General features: G+C 50.5%; 1 protein-coding gene across 1 annotated transcript; it reads left to right on the forward strand.

Annotated features, from left to right (window-relative positions):
- The first annotated feature begins 1,209 nt into the window (after positions 1 to 1,209).
- CLU (clusterin) lies at positions 1,210 to 18,724 on the forward strand. The gene is made up of 9 exons (XM_006060260.4): positions 1,210 to 1,367; positions 5,402 to 5,518; positions 6,798 to 6,946; positions 9,265 to 9,435; positions 11,467 to 11,875; positions 13,562 to 13,663; positions 17,124 to 17,353; positions 18,065 to 18,234; positions 18,469 to 18,724. Exons 2-9 carry the CDS (start codon positions 5,440 to 5,442, stop codon positions 18,476 to 18,478), a joined length of 1,320 nt encoding a protein of 439 aa, XP_006060322.1. The 5' UTR covers positions 1,210 to 1,367; positions 5,402 to 5,439; the 3' UTR covers positions 18,479 to 18,724.
- The last annotated feature ends 1,473 nt before the right edge of the window (positions 18,725 to 20,197 follow it).

The following is a 20,197-nucleotide window of genomic DNA, read 5'->3' on the forward strand; positions in this document are numbered from 1 at the left end:
GACCTTGGGCAACCAGGGACTGGGTCTGAAGGTGTATGTTGAAAGCTGTGAGCAGGAAAACTCAGCCCCTTGCCATACGACTCTCCTCTGTGCCCCTGATCTTGTCGGTTTTCAGTTGGCAAGTGAACCAAACTGTCCCCACCTGTCCTGCACACCCATCTTCCCCCAGCCAGGGCGAAAACCACCCTTAAGCCCCTAGACCTTTTTCTTAGGGCTCAAACATCCTGGATCAGAGTTCCTGACTCTGTTTTTTCCCCAGGAAGTATTAATTGCTATGCCTGTGGGGCTTCTGGGTCGGTCCCCTCCCTGCCAGGGGTGGCAAAAGGGCTCCCACCCCTCAGCCCCATCAAAGCCCCCTGCCACAGGGAGTCTGTTGGCGAGCTTCCTCCTGCCAGCAGAGGGAACTTGGGGCTGGTGGAGATGAAGGAAGGCCTTTGCAAATAGGATCAGCAGCATAATTTGTGAGGCCCTGGGCACAAGGAAAACGCAGGGCCCCTTGTTCAAAAACAATTGAGAATTTCAAGACTTGGACAGTAGCTCATCAAATAATGCACGGGGCATCAGGGTCCCATGTTCATGAAGCCCACCTGGTTTGGCTGAGTCTCAAGTGGATGGGGACAACATTTAGTTAAGGTCCAGGAATCAAAGAGTCAGGGAGGCCTTATGATTTCCCAAACGGATGCTCTGTTCATTCCTAAGAACCTGTTTCTGTTCCTGCAGCCTAGCAGGTCTGCCATGGGATCACCAGGTCACTGTAGTGGTTTGGGAAGCGGTTATTTCACACTTTCTGTGTTCCTTCTCTATCACAACATCCCTCTCCATTACAAACCCGTTATTTCTGATGCTTTTAAATGGAGCCGGAGGAGTGGCGCACGTGAAAAACTAACGTTCAATCGGGCAGCGGAATTGTGAGTTTTGATTCGGGAGTAGGCACCAGCCTGGGGCGCGGAGCATCCCTCCACTTCTGCGGAGCTGGGCGCTCGCCGTGCACGTTAATTCAGGCTCTTCCCTCCTGGGGGCGCCGTGCCCAAGCTCTGAGCCCCAAGGGTGCGATCCCGCACCCCAACGTCTGTCTCCGCTGGAGCATTTCGCGGTGCCAAAGCGCCCCCCTGCGCCCCCCGCCGAGTGCTGCACCGGACCTCCCCTCCCACCCAGCCAACTGCCCGCCCCTCGCATCTCAGCACCCCCTCCCGCGCCGGCTTCCAGAAAGCTCCCGGTGCTTTCTACGCATTCTTTGGGCGTGAGTCATGCAGGTTTGCAGCCAGCCCCAAAGTGGGTGTATACGCAGCGGAGCGCTATAAATACGGGCGCCTCACGGTGCTGTGCACGCGGCGTGGCCAGGAGGAGCGCGCGGGCAGCGTTGACCGGTGAGACGTCCCCACCCTTCCAGTTCCCTACGCAGAGCCCCGCTGCAGGGACGATGAGCGAGAGGGTGGGGGTGGAGGTGGCCGCCAGGCTAGGAGAGGATGATCACTGGTAGTTACAGGGCTGTCAGAGGGGTGCTTTGGGTGGAGTCGGGACATCAGGGAAGGCAGGTGACTGGAACCCCATCGCCTGTGAGCCTGGCGGGGTCCGAAAATTGCTGGGGTCGGCGCACAGGCAAGGACTCGGGTACCCTTTTGTTCATGAACTCCAATCACAGTTCTGTGGGGGTAAACAGGATAGTTGTAGTGAACCTCTTTTTGTAAAGATGGGGAAATTGACATTTGGAGGACTGCCGCAGACGCTGGAGGCCAGGCTAGTTAGTGGCAGAGCTGGCCCGAGAGCCTTCCTGCAGCATTTCCCTTGCAAAGGCGCTGATATCTCCACGGGTGGCAGTCAGCTTGAGCGCGTGAGTCATCTTTTTTGTTCCCTAATTCTCTAGTTCTCTGGCTAGTGTGTTTATAAGTATGATCTTTTGATTTAAGTATATGTTGTGTGCCTGCTCTGTCGTGTCCGACTCTGGTACCCCATGGACTGTAGCCTGCCAGGCTCCTCTGTCCATGGAATTCTCCAGGCAAGAATACTGGAGTGGGTTGCCATTTCCTCCTTCAGGGGATCTTCCCAACTCAGGGATGGAACCTGCATCTCTTGAGTCTCCTGCATTGGCAGGCAGATTCTTCACCACTGAGCCACCTGGAAAACTCTTTTTGCTTCCTAATGCACCAGAGTACATCAGAGAAACGTGTCACACAACCTCCATCAGATTTCAGACATCTGATTCAAAACTGTCACATTTTATAGATGAAAATCTGTAACGATAAACAGAAAGATAAATCTCCAAAGATAAACAGAAAATAGGTATCAGAATTGGGATTAGAGCCCAAGTCTTGACCTTCCAGAATTTCTGGACTTACTGAAAAAAAGAAGCTGATTATTACTATTTAAGAGTGACGTTAAGAATTAAGAGTAAGTGCAAATTCTATAAAAGGATGCCCTTCAGAGTGTTCGTTATAATAATAGTCAGAAATTAAAGACAATTTAAATGCTCAGGTTTGTGGAATGGCGAAACAAGGTACACCGGAAAAAGGACTATTAGCCACGAAAGTATGCTTTTACAGTGTATTTGAAGATAGTGGATGTAAAGGACCCAATTGTATGCAAATGCATAGAAAAGAGGAAAGATAAGCAGTGCTATTGTTTGCCTCCGGAGGGTGTGAATTACAGGTGAATTGTTTTGTTTTTCCTTTAGGTAGAGTTTACTTATTTGGGGAGGGAGTAGGAGAGGAGCTTGGGCTTTGAACTGTGCAGCTTACTCTGTCCATGGCTTCTTCTGGGGAAAGGAGGACCTTTGAGTGGCTGGTTTAATCAGAACAGTTGGCAACCAGGTGCCCTGGTCCGAAAATGGGAGGGAAGGGGAGTTAGTGCAAAGGGAGGGTAATTTGGCTGCACAGCCGCTGTTCTCGTACTGTCCTTCGGCTAGAATCAGTATTGCTACTGCTGCTGCTGCTAAGTCGCTTCAGTCGTGTCCGACTCTGTGTGACCCCATAGACAGCAGCCCACCAGGCTCCCCCGTCCCTGGGATTCTCCAGGCAAGAACACTGGAGTGGGCTGCCATTTCCTTCTCCAATGCAGGAAAGTGAAAAGTGAAAGTGAAGTTGCTCAGTCATGTCTGACTCTTTGCAACCCCATGGATTGCAGCCTACCAGGCTCCTCTGACAACGGGATTTGCCATTGCCGTCTCCGAGTATCAGTATTACCTGCAAGCTTTTTAGCGCAGCAGTCTCGGAATCAGAATCTGGTGTGATAACAAGACTCTTGGCTAATTCCCATGTACTTTTAAGGAGCCGATTGCTTCATTAAAGCAAAGCCTGCAGCAGGGAAGGACTGACTGCAGGTGGCCTCTGTGTGCCTGCTTCAGTTTCTCTGTCCCTGTCTCTACATGTAGGTCATGTCTCTACATGTCCTCCCACTTCCCTGAAAGATATCGTGCCAGTGCCCACAATTGGTCCTACGTCTATTTTTGAAGGAGTCAGAATTTCCTGTGATGACATAAGACCCTTGTGTTTACAGAACAAATTCAAATCTCTGAGGTCTGTATTAGGTCCATTTTACAGGCGGAAAAACTGAGGCTCAGATTTCAGTGACTCATTGTCAAGGAAAGAACACTGGACTGGGGGATTGGGAGGGCTGGGTTCTCAATCCTGGGGTTGCCACCTGCTTGTAGGCCTTGGGGGGCCCCATCATGTTTCTGGGTTCCGCCTCCCCTCTGAGGTGGAGGACTGAATGGGAGATAGGTCCCTGTCCCAGCTCTCAGTTCCATGGCTCCCATGGTCTCCAGGCTCCTGATGGGAGATCCTGTACTGACCCCTGGGTTTCTGGACTCCTCATCCAGTGCTCTTGCCTTTGACTTCCCTGACTTCCCTGCATCTCTTTTCCTTAGGACCCAATGCCTTGTCTTCCGGTCCAAGCCTATTTCAAAGGCTGGTATATGGATTTCTCAAAAGCCTTCACTTATGGGGGGTGCTCTGCTGAAGGGGTGTTTCTCTCTGGCTTTGTGTCTCTGGCGTGACAAAGCCTCTGTCTCTGCTTGAGGCGTTTCAGGCCTCAGTGAGCAGCTGGGGCAGTGCCTGGCGGACTGAAATAGCGCCCTGGCTCAGCCGCCCACCCACCATCTCTGGGGAGGTCAGTGACCCGCTCTCCTCTCCCACGCTGCTCAGGGACCACAGCCCGGCTGCCTTACTAATTGCGTCTCAGGAGAGACTTGCCTTATTCATGTTCTCCCAGGGTCTCAGCCTACGGAGCTGAGAGCAGCTTTGGGGTGAGCGTCATTCCAGGAAGCGGAGAGCCCCTTCCCATCTTGTTAGGGGAAGCGGGTGAGTTCAGATGATAAGTTGCGGGGAGGGGTGTGGGGGGACGGATGCAGGGGGAGGGGTTTCTGTTTTGCAACAACTTCAGCTTTTGGGAAAGGATCCATTGTGTAAGACCAGCTGGTCCAGTGTTCAGGCAGCCAGCCGAGTGTGGTGCAAGGACCTTGGCAGACGCTCTGCGGTGGGTTAAGAGAGACCAGCTGAGTGAAAGGGACCTGGCAGAGCAGAGAGGCGTTCCTCCCAGCAGGACTTCTTCTGGGGAGGCTCCTTGCCCCTCCACGTCCCCCTCCCCAATCCTTTGGCTTTGCCCCTCCCTCTCTACGCTCCCTGGAGACCACTGTCCTCGCCTTGCTGTACTCCCCCATCCACGCCTCCTGCCTCAAGTCTCACACTGGGGATGACAAATGGATTTATTTTCCTGTGCCAACCCAGAGGGTCTGAGGCTGTCCGTGCCTCAGGCCCTCAAAACAGCTTCAGACCCTCGAAAAGCACTTTTAGGAGGTGTCGCGACATGGCTGGGGACAGTGCTGTGATTGATTGGTGCTGCCTGCTTCGGGCAGGCTTGGTGATGTCAACAGCAGGGGGCTGGCTGCACTCTGGACTGCAGTCCCCACGTTAAGGGGATGGGATAGGCCGGATGAGTGACCCAAGAGAGGTGTATTCAGAGTTGAGTTTGATGTGAGCAGGTATCGTCAGATGGCTGTCCTCTCTGGATGCAGACAGTTCCTGTGCCTTTTTCGGGCACAGTCAGCTATGATGAGAAGGAGGAGGAGTAGAAACTGGGGAGGAAGGGGAGGACAAGGAGCAGGAGGAGGGTAGCTTGGACCTGAGTCCAGTGGTTCTGACTCCAGATCCTCGTTTCTTCTGTATGAGGCTGCTTTCCTGGGGTTCTTCCTGGTACCTGCTGCCTCCCACTTTGTTTTGAAAGTGCCCATTGGCAAGACTGATCCTTTCTTGTCCAGACCCTGGGATAAAAAGGCGGTGAAGCAAGCTAAGGACATAGCGGAGGGCCAGGCCTCAGCAGGGCTCCAGGAGAGCAGGCGGCAGGCTGGGCTGGAGACCAGCGGGCTGTCTAGCTGTTGCCATGACAGTCCCCTGTTCTCTACAAACAGAGGCGTGCTGGGATTCCAGAAGCGGAGAAGGAGGCAAGATGAAGACTCTACTGCTGTTGGTGGGGCTGCTGCTCAGCTGGGAGAGTGGCCGGGCAATCTCGGACAAAGAGCTCCAGGGTAAGTGACCAGGCCCCCAGGGGTCAGAGACCATTTCCTCCCTGTGTATTGGATCTGGTTTGCTCTGCTCAGGCCCCTCTCTGAGCCCTCTGTCGCCAGCCCAGGCTTTTTGTGGTCAAATTGTCTTCCAGGCACTTTCAGGTGGAACCCAAGCCCTTTCTGACTGCCGCATCTCCTTCAGCTGTTCCTTCCCAGTCCGCTTGGCCTAGCGCCCACACCTCCCCCATGACGCTCCTTGAAGCCTGGAGCACTGGGGCCTCTGTGGACTTGCCTTGGAGTTTCCATAAAGCTCACTATCTGTATCTGCCACCTTGCCACCTAGAAAACCAATGCTCTGGATTCAGGAAAGAGGAAATATCATTTATTAGGAGGGCTTGTCATCCTTCAGAGCCCGGCTTTTGCTTCCCCTCTTCTGCTAGGTCCTTCCTGACACTTGTCTTCCCTCTGCTTCACTCTCGTCCCGCAAGCTGACCAACTCTCGGGGGTAGTAGTTAGAAACCCTAATGTTGAGATAAGAGGTGGGTGGGAGTCTGTCTCTGCCCTCCCCAGCTGTTATAACCCTGGGTGAGTATCTTGACCTCACTATGATTCTCCATCCTCACTTGTGCAGTGGGGTGAAGGCGGTGTTGAGAGTCTTAAATAAAATGCACGTGAAGTGTCCAGTGTGGTGCTTGGCCCAGGATAAGCACCAGAGAAGCACGGGCTGTTACTTTCGGTACTTCGGTGACATTATCTCATTGTATTTGTCACACGATGTGGTGTCTGATCACAGTCTCACCTCCATGTCCCTTGTCACCTGATACCATCCGTCAGAACAAAGATGAAATTCAGATGTTTGCTTAAACTGCATTCCAGAAGAAATTATATCCAGAAGGATACAATTTGATATTTTGATGCTTAAACAATTACGCTTCCAGGATTTTTTTTTTCCTTGAAAATTTTCTTCTGCAGCTGGTTAGGCTGCTCCTCCAGCACCCCAGGAGCACACTAGGTTATTCCTCCTCTCGGGTGTGTCTGCTTCAGTGTTTGCATTTCTGAGCAGCTGGCTGTAATTGATTCTCAGGCCCTGGGTCTTCAGTGTGCCCTGGAGATGGAACACCAGGAATGGAACCCGGGTCAGGGTGAAGCTGGGACCCTGAAGGTGCCTTCCAGGGAGACCCCAGCCTTGGCATCCCCTAGACCCCCTGGCCTTTCTGACCCTTTAAACTGGTTCCAGGGTTGTATTCCCAGCACCATCCCTTCCTCTCACGTCATCCACCTGCCTGCCCTTTTCCTGCAGAAATGTCCACCGAGGGGAGTAAGTACGTGAATAAAGAAATTAAAAATGCCCTCAAGGAGGTGAAACAGATAAAGACCCAAATCGAACAAACCAACGAAGAGCGCAAATTACTGCTCAGCTCCCTAGAGGAAGCCAAGAAGAAGAAAGAGGTAAGGAAGAGCCGAGCTGCCCCTACCTTGATCCTCTGTGCTGGAGGGAGGGCATGGGGAAGCCCTGCCAGGTTGCCATGGTGACCCTCTGTCTTTCCTTCCCGGCTGTGTCAGCTGATACCCAGGGCTGTGGTTAACAAATAGGGAAGGTTTATTTGCTTTTGAAAGCTTCAAGGGGTGAGATTTTGGATCTGGTTTCATTTCAAGCCTGGCCTAGGGCCTGCTGCCCAGATTCATTTCAGTAGATTTTTCTAAACCCCGATTGTGTGCAAGCTCCAAGGTCGGCTTTGGGTAGGGTCTTTCATTGTCACAGGTTAGGAGGTGGATGTCACCCTACCTTCAGGAAGCTTATCTAGTGTGAGTAATATACCTTTGGGGTACAGCAGGCACACACTATTGCTCACATCTGAGTTCTGGACTACTTTGTAAGAGACATCTAGGTACACTGGTGAACATACAAAACTAAACTACTATTGTTCAATAAACAGCTTATTTACGCTGTGCTAAGTCGCTTCGGTTGTGTCCAACTCTTTGAGACCCCATGTACTGTAGCCCACCAGGCTCCTCTGTTCATGGGATTCTCCAGGCAAGAATACTGGAGTGGGTTGCCATTTCCTCCTCCAGGGGAATCTTTCTGACCCAGGGATCGAACCTGCTTCTCTTAAATGTCTTCTGCATTGGTAGGTGGGTTCTTTACAAGTGCCACCTGGGAAGCCCAGCTTTTTTAAAAAATAAATAGTCTCCTTGATGATATCCTCAAATTCTACTCCTATTGCTCCCCTAACCCTAATGACAGAGATTCTGAAATGGGGCCTGTGGTCCCTAATGCATGGAGTGAAATCATTATAAAGACTCAGAGAAATTCTGCAGTAAAGGAACATGTGTGACTTCATTCAACCCAAGTGGTTTCCAAATCCAATTGACCAGGGAATCCATTTATTTTTTTCCTGATAACTTGTAGCACAATTTCATGGAAGCCACTTACAGAAATGTTGGCCTGGGTGCAGCCCTTTCTTTGAAACTTAATTATCTTTCTTGGCATGAGTAGAAATTCCCACTATGCTATGAGAAGGCTCCTAGAGTCCACGGAGAAGTGGCAAGTCTTTTTCTTGAATATTTGTGCTACTCACTGGGATTTGATAGTTGATTTGCTATCACAATCTATGATAAAGCACAGCATGTTTGGAAAAAGACTCCATGACTTCTCAGGTGAGGAATATGGGAACAGGAAAGAAAGGAATTGCCTGTGAATTGGCCTAGTAGAAGGCATGTTGGCCTTCCCCATTTGGGAGCAAGAGGCAGTGGACATGGACCAGGGGGACAGGGAACACGAAGTAGGGGAAGATCTCACATCGCTCTTCCTGGTCAAACATGCCTAGTGTAGCTTCATTTGGGGGTATGGATGGTCTACTTAATTCTTTGAAGAGTAATACCCACATTTATCAAGATTTTAATACAGAAAAGCAGAAGAGGAAAAGTTTTTCCATAATCCTTTTACCTTAGGACAGTTCCTTAGGTATCTAAGGATACCTGCATTTGATCTATTTCTTACTACTTTTTCTCTTCTATACTTTTTGGATAGTGGCTATACTCAAACTCATGAATTTTTTAATGTGAGAAATGCTTATTATAATATTTAACAATTATTATAAACATCCTTGGTAATGCTATCCTGTTTACCATTTGTAGGTACCACAATTTCCTTAACTGGTCCCCTAGTTTTGAGCATCTGAGTTGACGCCAGTATTTTTTTTTTTTGGCCATTCATGAATATTGAAACATATATCTTCAGGCATATGAACTTCTCCTTTATTGCAGGAAATCCTTGGGATAGAGTCTTGCAGATTTACTGGATCAAATGTCATGGTCATGTTAGAGAGTTTTGGTAGTAGATGTGACCTTGATTTTGGAAGCTTACCTATTACCGTGGTATGCCAGGGGCCGTGGTTGCTGTAGAAAAATAAGATTCAGGGAAGCTTTGGAAGATGACATTGAAATTCCTGAAGTTGAGAGTAGAAAGTGGGGTATTTGGTGAGAGGGGGGATGTCTTGGAGTAAAGACTGTAGGTACAGCATCAGAGAAAGAAGTCCAGATGCGCTCTAGGGGCCAGAAAGGACTAAGGAGCAGGATGAAGATGGGAGGATGTTTAAAACCAGATGAGAAGGAACATCCAGGTGGCAAACATGAACCAGAGCAGGGATGGAAACAAGCACCCCATGTGCCCAGGTTTGGCAGAGGTGGGCGGGCCCACCCATGCCTACCTCGGGCAGGGGAAGCCTGTGGTTTCTGTGGCTAAGCCATCTTTTGTTATCCCCTAGGACGCCCTGAATGACACCAGGGATTCTGAAAACAAGCTGAAGGCATCCCAGGGGGTGTGCAATGAGACCATGACAGCCCTCTGGGAGGAATGCAAGCCCTGCCTCAAGCAGACCTGCATGAAGTTCTACGCGCGGGTGTGCAGAAGTGGATCGGGACTGGTTGGCCACCAGGTGATGAGGGCCCCGCCCCCTCAGCGCAGCATAGCTTGGGGTGGGGAGTGAGGAGAGCTGAAGATGCTTCTTTGATTCTGCACCGAGTTCCAAGCATGGGGGCGTTTCCCCACCAAGGGATTCTCCCACACCAGCTGGGTGCCCTGCAGTTCAGCTCAAGTTGGACCCCATCTACCCGGAGACAGCATCAGACCCCACAAGTTCAGGGCTCAGTCCCACAAGACTGTCCCATCACGCCCACCCCCCAACTTCAACAGCCAGTCAGAAGTCCAGGTGCTTCTGACTGACTGGCTGTAGATTAGAGAGTTCCATGACTGCTTCCTTTTGTTGCTGTTGATTCGCTAAGTCGTGTCCTACTCTTTGCAACCCTATGGACTGTAGCCTGACAGGCTCCTCTGTCCATGGGATTTCCCAGGCAAAAGTACTGGAGTGAGTTGCCATTTCCTTCTCCCAGGGATCTTCTTGACCCAGGCATCGAACTCAAGTCTCCTACAGGTGGATTGCCCCTGTAGGCAATCTCAAGCATTAATTTGCTCGAGAAGCTCACAGAACCCAGAAAAACATTTTACATAGTAGATAATCAATTTGTTATAGAAGGATATAACTCGGGGGATTTCCCCAGTGGTCCAGTGGTTAAGTATCTACCTTGCAGTGCAGGGTACATGAGTTCAAACCCTGGTTGGGGAACTAGGATCCCCCTTGCCATGGGGTAAATTTCACGTAGGTAAAATCTTTTTTAAAAAAGCCACCAATGGGTGACCAGCCCATTGGTCACCCATTAAAAAAATAATAAAAATAAAAGGATATGAGTCAGGAACAGCAAGATGGAAGAGATACCCAGAGCTAGGGATGGGGAGCGGTGGGGGGCCTTCATGGCCTCTCCAAGTGCAGAAGTCTCTTGCACCTCCTTGGTGCACGTGTCTATCAACCCAGAAGCTTTACAAGCCCATCCTTTTGGATTTAATAGAGGCTTCATTACACCAGCATGATTGATTAAATCATTGGCCATTGGTCACTGATTCAGTCTCCAGTCCCTCTCCCCTCTGTAGAGATCAGGGGCTGGGGCCCGAAAGCACTAGCCCTTTAATCGTGTAGTTTGCTCCCTGACAGTCAGCCCCCATCCTTAGTTGCTTTTCAAAAGTTACCTCCCTAACATAACAAGACATCTTAATTGCTCTTATCACAGGAAATCCCAAGATCTTTAGGACCTTCTTGGCAGGAACCAGACCATATATATATATATGACTGACTCATATCGTTTTATTTTTATTATTTTTTTAATGGGTGACCAATGGGCTGGTCACCCATTGGTGGCTTTTTTAAAAATGATTTTACCTACATGAAATTTACCGCGTGGCAAGTGGGATCCTAGTTCCCCAACCAGGATTTGAACTCATGTACCCTGCACTGCAAGGTAGATAAATCACAGTATCACAGCTTCATTTCGCATGCCAGTTGCAATTAATTAGTTCTGGCTGCAGTGTGTGATTGATTGGTAATGTCTGCTATGAGTGCAGTAATGTGGGAATGTGAAAAACACCTGTGCCAAGTATTTGCCATCTTAAAAGACTCTCATCCAGCTATTCTTAGCTGCATAAGTTAACAAATGGCTCCATGGTAGGGCAGAGCCCTGTGTCCTCTTTAGCAAAAGGAATTAAGAATTTTTAGTATGCTAATATTTATCTACCCTCCCCTGCAGGCCTTGCTCAATTAGGACTCATGAATTTTGCCCTTCCCCAGAGTCCTATTGGTTGGTGCTTGGCTGATTGGGGGTCAAAGAGGACAGAAGACTAGTCTCACCTGACGGGTCTTGTGACTTCCTTAGCCTCACAGATCTTCTTACTCCTCCCCGCTGGGGTCAGCAGAACTGAAAGGGGGCTGGCCTGGACATTTCAGAGATGGGGAGCCAGTCCCAGCCGGGCCTTCCGTCCCATGCTGTGACTCTGAGATGTCCCAGGTGCAGCTGGGATGGGCCTGGCCCCTCTTGACAAGGGGGAGGCATCCCTGACTATCCCCCATCTCCTGTCACAGCTCGAGGAGTTCCTAAACCAGAGCTCCCCCTTCTACTTGTGGATCAACGGTGACCGCATCGATTCCCTGATGGAGAATGACCGGGAGCAGAGCCACGTGATGGATGTCATGGAGGACAGCTTCACCCGGGCGTCCAGCATCATGGACGAGCTCTTCCAGGACCGGTTCTTCCTCCGGAGGCCCCAGGACACTCAGTACTACTCCCCCTTCAGCTCGTTCCCGAGGGGGTCACTCTTCTTCAATCCCAAGTCCCGCTTTGCCCGGAGCATGATGCCTTTCCCCTTGTTGGAACCCTTCAACTTCCACGATGTGTTTCAGCCCTTCTACGACATGATCCACCAGGCCCAGCAGGCCATGGATGCCCACCTGCAGAGGACTCCCTACCACTTCCCCATGATGGAATTCACAGGTGAGAAGGAGGGGGACAAAAACTCAGTCCTTTGAGATGCTTAACCCAGTAACTCAGTCCTTTGAGATGCTTAACCCAGTCAAACAGGCTGCGATGCTGAAGAGATGTATGAATAGCTAAGGAGCTAAGGAAGTGTGGAGGCAGGGAGCCTTAGATGCTCAGATCTGTGCCCAGGACTTGGCCTGTATCATCTGAATCCCCCAAGGAGCAACCTGGGGAGGGGGCTACCATCTCTGACAGGGAGTGTAGGAACATGCCCAAAGGTTCATGGACATCCCTATTGGCTCAGCTGTAAAGAATCCGCCTGCAATGCAGGAGACGTGGGTTTGATCCCTGGTTTGGGAAATCCCCTGGGCTGGTCAAATCTAGTCCTATAGGACTTGTAACTCTGGTATTCTTTTGAGTTTTCCGGGCTCCTTCCAACAACTGGTGGGCATGACACTATTTCCTCTAGGGTAGGGATTCCCAGCCTCTGGGATTTAATGCCTGTTGACTGAGGTGGAGCTGGTGTAATAGTAATAGACATAAATGTAATGTAATAGACATAAATGTAATGCTCTTGAGTCATCCTGAAACCTTCCCCTACCAACCCCCTCCCCGGTCCATGGAAAAATTGTCTTCGACAAAACTGATCCCTTGAACCAAAAAGGTTGTGGACCACTGGTCCTGAGGGCTAGACCTCTTTGTCTTGGGAACTCAGGTGCTTTATATGGATGCCATGCATATACTGGCAATGAATTATATGATCAGCTCACTATACAGTTAAGAAAGCTGTTTGTGGCTATAACCTTAGAGTCTGGTAGAGAATGGGCACATAGCGAGTATCTTTTGAATGAATGAACTCTAGCATAGACACGAAAAGCCAAAACTTTTTGAAGTGATTTCTTTCATTGAACCAATAGACACTGGTTGGCCAACCCCATCGCCTAAATGCTACAGTTAGACCAGCACTGGGTTTTGGCTTGTAATGGATTGGAAATACAGGAGAGTACTGACTTAAACAGTTTCCCGGTGGCTCAGTGTTAAAGAACTCACCTGCCAATGCAGGAGACATGGGTTCGAACCCTGAGTTGGGAAGATTCCTTGGAAAAAGAAATGGCAACCCGCTCCAGTATTCTTGCCTGGAGAAGCCCATGGACCGAGGACCCTGGCAGGCTACAGCCCATGGGGTCGCAAAAGAATCTGACACAACTTAGCGGCTAAACAACAAATTGACCTGAACAAGCATTTCCTGCATATCCATAAGGTTGTGGGGGGTGGGGAGTCGCCCTTTGTTATAAGGAGGTTCCAAGGTAAATCTTAACTCCTGCCTTCAAGGAGCTTGCTGCCTGGCCAGGGGGAGGGAAATGAGACAAGACAGAATGCAGAGCAAAACGGGTTATGATACCAAAGAGAAGTACACACAGCTAAGGGAGTGTGGAGGTGGGAAAGGTGTCAGCAGGCGAAGGTGGTGAGAGGGTGGCCATGCCCAGCTAAGGGGGGCCTGGCACCACCTGCTGGTCCCACTGCAGGGAGTCCCACTGCTGGTCCGAGCCTGGAGGACCAGCCGTCTTCAGGCAGACAGCCAGATGCCAACCTGCTCTGCCCGCAGAATCATCTCAAAGGGCTTGTCAGTGGTGTGGAAGGGCTCAGAGAGACGGGAGCAGCCCATGTTGCTCTGTGTGACTTGTCCCCGTGTGTTCCCAGAAAACAACGACCGCACTGTGTGTAAGGAGATCCGCCACAACTCCACGGGATGCCTGCGGATGAAGGACCAGTGCGAGAAGTGCCAGGAGATCCTGGAAGTGGGTGAGTCAGGGGCCCCCTGGTCTCCTGTGTCTTCAGGTCCCCAGCACCTCACTGGGGTTGCCTTTAGCGGGTCAGGTGGGTGGGAGTTTAATGCCAGCTCTACTGCCTTCAGCTGTGGCTCTTGGTGGGGGGACTGGCCTTTGCTTGGCTCTCCCTGGATCCCCATCTGGGGTTGAGGGTTAAGATGCAGAGTTGTCCCTGAGGTCAGGAGACAGAATACTTATCACATCAGCTCATGGTTAACAGGCTGACTGTGGGAGGGGTGCTTTCTAAAAAGCTGTCCTCCTGTGACTTCCTCCAGTCAGTCTGTTCCCAGGGGCCAAACCCAGTATACATCTTCATTTTTGGCTGCAGACGATGAAAATTTAGACAGTATGTTGTTGTTGTTCTGTTGTTTTGTCACTAAGTTGTGTCTGACTCTTTGCAACGCATGGACTGTAGCCCACCAGTCTTCTGTCCATGGGATTTCCAAGGCAATACTGGAGTGGGTTGCCATTTCCTACTTCAAGGGATTTTCCCAACCCAGGGATTGAACTATGGACAGGCAGATTCTTTACCACTGAGCCATCGAGGAAGTGCTTCAGCAGTACGGACTCTATTAAACAAACTCTTGCCGTGTGTTTATTACCAAACACCCTTCTTCTCAACACTTTACAAACATTTGCTCTTCTCTCTAGAATAACTGGGGTGGCTGCTTTTCTTACAGAGGAGGAGACTGGGTCAGAGAAATTTTGGTGACCTGCCAAGATTACTGGACGCCCCTCCTGGGGAGTGTTTGGGAGGTGTTCCCCACCATTGCTGCTAATGTTCTCTGCCCTGAACATATGGTCTCTCCTCGGGGTACCTTCGCTTTCTGGCCATCTTCCCTGTGGTTGGTTGGTCCCTGAGTTAGAGGAAATAGCTCTCTTCCGCTGTTGCTCTCTGTTTTATCAAGGGGACTGAATTCTTCCTGCTGCTGCTGCTGCTGCTAAGTCGCTTCAGTCATGTCCGACTCTGTGCAACCCCATAGACAGCAGCCCACCAGGCTCCGCCGTCCCTAGGATTCTCCAGGCAGGAGTACTGGAGTGGATTGCCATTTCCTTCTCCAATGCATGAAAGTGAAAAGTGAAAGTGAAGTCGCTCAGTCCTGTCCGACTCTGTGCGACCCCATGGACTGCAGCCTACCAGGCTCCTCTGTCCATGGGATTTTCCAGGCAAAGAGTACTGGAGTGGGGTGCCATTGCCTTCTCCGGAATTCTTCCTACTTGGAGGTAAACAGCTATAAAAGCAGTGACACACTTCCTGGCTCACAAAAGTCTATGCTTGGAAGGAAGGAGTTAATGATTTCCCTGTACTGAGTGAGTCGATCCTGGGGGGTGTTTGCTTTGTTCTTACTTAATTCTTTTGGGTGCCTGGGCAGCCCTTCAGAGTCTAGTTAAATATTCCTAGTCTCAGTGCTGTGATTTTAGAAGCCACTGCAAAAGTACGAGTGCTATATGAGGCTGATCTATGAAGGAGTGAGGTGAGCCCACACACCCGCCTCTTGGGTTTAGCCCATAACATACCATAGTTAGAAAGCCATAAATCACATAGTGCCTCATGGTGAGAAAGTCACCTTAGGGCCAGAAGAAGAGACCTACTGACGCCCAAGCTCAGATTGGTGCCCCTGATACTGATCTTAACCGTCACTGATCACAACTTCCTGAAACGCTGGTTTTCTTTTCTACATTGAGGAAGACTTGGGACCTCTTATCTAAGGTGCTTGCAGCCATTGGAGCATGTGTGTGCTGCCTGCGACCTCCAGACGGGACTTTTGCGATCTCCATTCTCCTGGCATTTTGAACCACATCATTCTTTTTTTTTTTTTTTTTAATGATAGGCTTCATCATTTTTTAAATAACTATTAAAAAATATTTTTATCTGGCTGCATTGGGTCCTAGCTGTGGCATGCAGGATCCTCACTGCGTCATGCATCGCAGTGGGTGGGCTCAGTAGTTGCGGCATGCAACGTGGGATCCTAGTTCCCTAACCAGGGATCAACCCCGTGACTCCTGCATTGCAAGGCGGATTCTCAACCACTGGGGAAGTCCCTGGGCCGGATCGCTGTTTGTGATGGGGCTGCCCTGTGCACTGTAAGGTGGTTAGCAGCATCTCTGGCCTCTAGCCCCTGGATGCCAGTAACCTCCCACCGCCCCCCGACCAGTTGTGACAACCAAAAGTGTTTTCAGACCTTGTCAAATATCCCTGGGGACAGCACCGCCCCAGGTGAGGGCCACTGCCCTAGGCTGCATCCTGGTTCCCAGTGGCTGTCCTTATTTTCAATGACTCCCTGGCACAGAGAGTGTAGTCCTTGTGCGTATTTCTCAACTCAGCTTATTGTTCAGAATCCTATGTCTTGCTCCACCTGACGTTTTATTTTAATAGAAATGATTACAACCAGCATGATGAAGCATGCAAAGAGCTCCTCCTTTTTCCCTGACTTGCTTGAGTTTCATGTGCTCTTTTGGGCATATTTTTCAACAATTAAGGGAGAGAAAAACAGAGAGAGAGTGCTTAAAGAGAGAGTGTTGTTTCTAGCTCTTGTCTATCTCACCATCTGTGGTGGGTGGGGTGGGGGTGGGGACCAAAAACAATGAACTTGCCTACTCTCTGGTGAGGTTGGTAGCCAGCTGCGGTGGGCAGGCGGGCAAACCTGGACCCACAGCCCTCAGTCCCTGTGTGCTTGTGGTCTGAGGATCCTGGCTGGCTCTTCTGCTACCTAGGTTCTTGGGGCCAGAATTTCCAACTCTATAGATATAGGCTAGCTTGGAGAAGTTTCCAGAGCCGTAGACTGAGTAGCAAGAGCCCAAGTTTAGGAGTTACGGCTCTGGGTTCACCATCCTGACCTCCCAAATCGTTCATCCTATGACTTTAGGCAAATGGTTTAGCTCTGTGATCCTCAGTTTCATTGCTGGATGTCAGAATACATCAGACTATTAATGATCACTGCTATCCAGAGTGCTTGGTAATGCCTGAGCATAAGCATAGCAGTACTGGACAAATAGCAGCTACAGATAACATCCACCACTTCTGGAAATGATTCCTGAGGGGACAGGGCAGTGAGAGGATCTCCTAGTCTGAGCACACGGAGCCCCGAGGCCATGCTTCATGAGGTGTGGGGCAATGCCCCTCCTTCCCCGTCTCCAGGGAGACAGGGTCTTGCACCCAAAGAGAAATCAGTGATGTCACCAAGACAGTTTACTTCAGCTGACACCATCTTCCAGAGCAAGACTTGATGAAGACAGCATGTACTGAGTCACACTCAGGGCCAGCTCTCTGCTTTGTCTTGGGCTGACCGCAGACGCTTGGTGGAAAGATGGCATTCTGAGTAGCTCTGGCTCAGGTCCTGGCTGCGTGACCCGGTTGCCATTTGTCTTCATCCCTGTTGAGCTCTCCCTTCACCTTTCTGTCATCTGTCTGTGTTCTTTGCCTCTCTGGGCAGACTGTTCGGCCAGCAACCCTTCTCAGATGCTGCTGCGCCAGCAGCTGAACGCATCCCTGCAGCTGGCGGAGAAGTTCAGCAGGCTGTACGACCAGCTGCTCCAGTCCTACCAGCAGAAGATGCTCAACACGTCAGCCCTGCTCAAGCAGCTGAACGAGCAGTTCACCTGGGTGTCCCAGCTGGCCAACCTCACGCAGAGCGACGACCAATACTACCTGCAGGTCTCCACGGTGAGTCCCCGCTGGCCGCGCACTGCTGCTGCGCCCTAGGTGCGGCCTGGAGGTCGTGTGGTCCTCCCCTGGGGGTGAAACGGGATCAAGATGTTCACGGGGCCATGTCTGCTTTCGATGGAGCACTTGTCCTACCGCAGGAAGTGAACCCTCAGGCACAGCGGTGCACGGAGGCCCTGTTGCCCAGTGAGGCGGGGTGTCATAGTCCCATTTTATGGGTGAGGAAAGGGCGCGGTTCAACAGCTTACCCCGCATCTCCCACCTGAGGGGTGATCACCCGTCCAGCTGCAGGGTGAGAGCTTTTTCTGGAGAGCTGCCCTGTCTCACATAGGGAGCCTCATGAACTGGCCCATTGTTCTCCTCCAGTGATAAGAAGCTTCTCTCTAGTACCAGGAAACGTTTCTTTTTCTCTCCCTGCTGCTATTTCTACCACCACCTGGCCAGTGGCTGCCCAAAGGAAGCAGGCGGCTCGAAACTATATTTTACTTGGTGGGGCCCCCCTGGACTGGCCCTTCGTGGAAGGCGTTTACCCCTCAACAGACTAGTGTGTCTGTGGGGTTAGGGCATTTGTGTTCCCCGAGTTGTATAGAAAGTGGAGGTGAGTGAAAAGCAAAGGGGTCCGTGGATCCGAATGAAGCCTGACTTTAGTTGCCAGCCGAGTCCGTGTTGACTCATCCCCACCCCCTCGTGACCTTTCTTTTCTCCTTCCAGGTGAATTCCCACAACTCCGACCCCAGCATCCCGTCTGGCCTCACCAAGGTGGTTGTGAAACTCTTCAACTCCTTCCCCTTCACAGTGACGGTCCCACAGGAAGTCTCCAGTCCTAACTTCATGGAGAATGTGGCAGAGAAAGCGCTGCAGCAATACCGCCGGAAGAGCCAGTGAGTGTGCGCCCCCTGTCCCACCGCGGTCCATCTGGGGGTCCAAAAAAGTGGGGGGCAGCCTGGGTATCACTGGAGCTGCAGCCACAGCCCAGGCAGGAAGTTGGGAAGCTACTAGGAAGTTTTTTCTTTCTTTGGAGGATGTTCTTTCTGGGTTGGTGAGAATCAAAGTGTTGATTGCTGCTTCTTAGGGAGTATCAGCCCTCACCTTCCCCTCCCCCACTTCTTTTTCAGGGAGGAGTGAGGCGTGAAAGTTGCTTTTGCAAGTATCGGGGCATCTGCACCCACTTGCCCCTGAGATGAGCTTCAGGCCCCTTTAGAGAGCTCTGCACGTCGCCAGATGACCAGGCCCTGACCTCGAGGTCCTCCTGACCCCACCAGCCTCTCCTTCCTCTGAACTCCTCTGAAACGCACTAATGCCTGCGTTTGCTGATCACGGGAAGAACTTGCTCGCATGCCACTAACTCAATAAACCACCTTGTAATCTGAATGCTCTGCTGTGTCCTTTTTTTTTTTTTTTGGACTGTGCCCTGAGACATATGGGATCTTAGTTCACTGTTGTTTATTTGCTCAGCCTCTATTGATCTCTATTACAGAACCTGGTAGCCCAACAGGTTCTTCTGTCCGTGGAATTCTCCAGGCAAGAATACTGGAGTGAGTTACCGTTCTCTTCTCCAGGGGATCTGCCTGACCCAGGGATCAAACCCACATCTCCTGCATTGGCAGGCAGATTCTTTCCTGCTGAGCCCCAGAGAAGCCCCTTTTAGTTCACTAATGAGGGATCAAACCCTCGCCCCCTGCATTGGAAGTGTGGAGTCTGGACCACTGGACCAGCAGGGAAGTCCTGGTGTGTCCTCCTTATGCAGGTTGTTTTGTTTGTTTGTTTTAACCCCCATATGTCTTCATTTGGATATGGGGAAAAAAAGAGAAAAGAAAAACCAATGTCTAAGATGGTATCAGTTCAGTTCAGTTCAGTTCAGTCGCTCAGTCGTGTCCGACTCTTTGCGACCCCATGAACTGCATGCAGCACGCCAGGCCTCCCTGTCCATCACCAAGTCCCGGAGTTCATTCAAACTCACGTCCATCGAGTTGGTGATGCCATCCAGCCATCTCATCCTCTGTTGTCCCCTTCTCCTCCTGCCCCCAATCCCTCCCAGCATCAGAGTCTTTTCCAATGAATACTAAAATGGTATAGTCTCATATAATTGAGAATAAAAGGAGTGGGATGATGAAGTTGGCTCAGTTAAGGATTTCCTGCTTTTAGGAAGAGATGTGCCCAGAAGCCAACTAAAACACGTTTCTGAAAAATGAACCTTTTCCATTTTATTATAAAGCAGATGTGTACTCTGAGGTTAGGGTGATCTCCTGAAGGAATACATTGAAAATTAGGGTGCATATGGGGTAAAAATAAGGCATACCAGTTATTTTAATACATAATTGATATTTTCCTTCGGGAAAATGTACTCCCCCCAAAAAGCAAAATGAGGTTATTTTCTTTTAATTGTGAGAGCTTAGAATCCCTGTGGGAACCTTCTTGACTGTGGCATTGTTTGGTTACTGTCTGTTCTATACACCCTTTATATCCTTCCATCGACCTTAAGAATTTCTCTTCTGCCTGGATTTTTCCTGATAACTATTCACCCCTCGGGGCTTCTCAGGTGTCTCAGTGATAGAGAATCCACCACCAATGCAGCAGATGCAGGTTCGATTGCTGGGTCAGGAAGATCCCCTGGAGAAGGAAATGGTAACCCACTCCAGTATTCTTGCCTGGAGAATCTCATGGACAGAGGAGCCTGGAGGGTAGCAGCCCATGGGGTGGCAAAGAATCAGATCCGACTTGGCAACTAAACATTTCATCCCTCTTTCGGAAATATAGCTGGTCTGCAGCACCCTCAGATTGCCAGCAGGTGGCACTGACTAACTGAGATACTTCTCTTCACAGTAAGAAGCCTTTCCATTTATG

This window comes from Bubalus bubalis, chromosome 3 (genome assembly GCF_019923935.1).
Source record: "Bubalus bubalis isolate 160015118507 breed Murrah chromosome 3, NDDB_SH_1, whole genome shotgun sequence".
NCBI lineage: Eukaryota > Metazoa > Chordata > Mammalia > Artiodactyla > Bovidae > Bubalus > Bubalus bubalis.

Excerpts from the sequence above, each read along its gene's own strand:
- CLU (XM_006060260.4), top strand. The coding sequence starts at position 5,440 with ATGAAGACTCTACTGCTGTTGGTGGGGCTGCTGCTCAGCTGGGAGAGT. Across the intron at positions 11,876-13,561 it reads CCCCATGATGGAATTCACAG|AAAACAACGACCGCACTGTG; the intron begins GTGAGAAGGAGG and ends GTGTGTTCCCAG. Across the intron at positions 17,354-18,064 it reads ACTACCTGCAGGTCTCCACG|GTGAATTCCCACAACTCCGA; the intron begins GTGAGTCCCCGC and ends TTCTCCTTCCAG.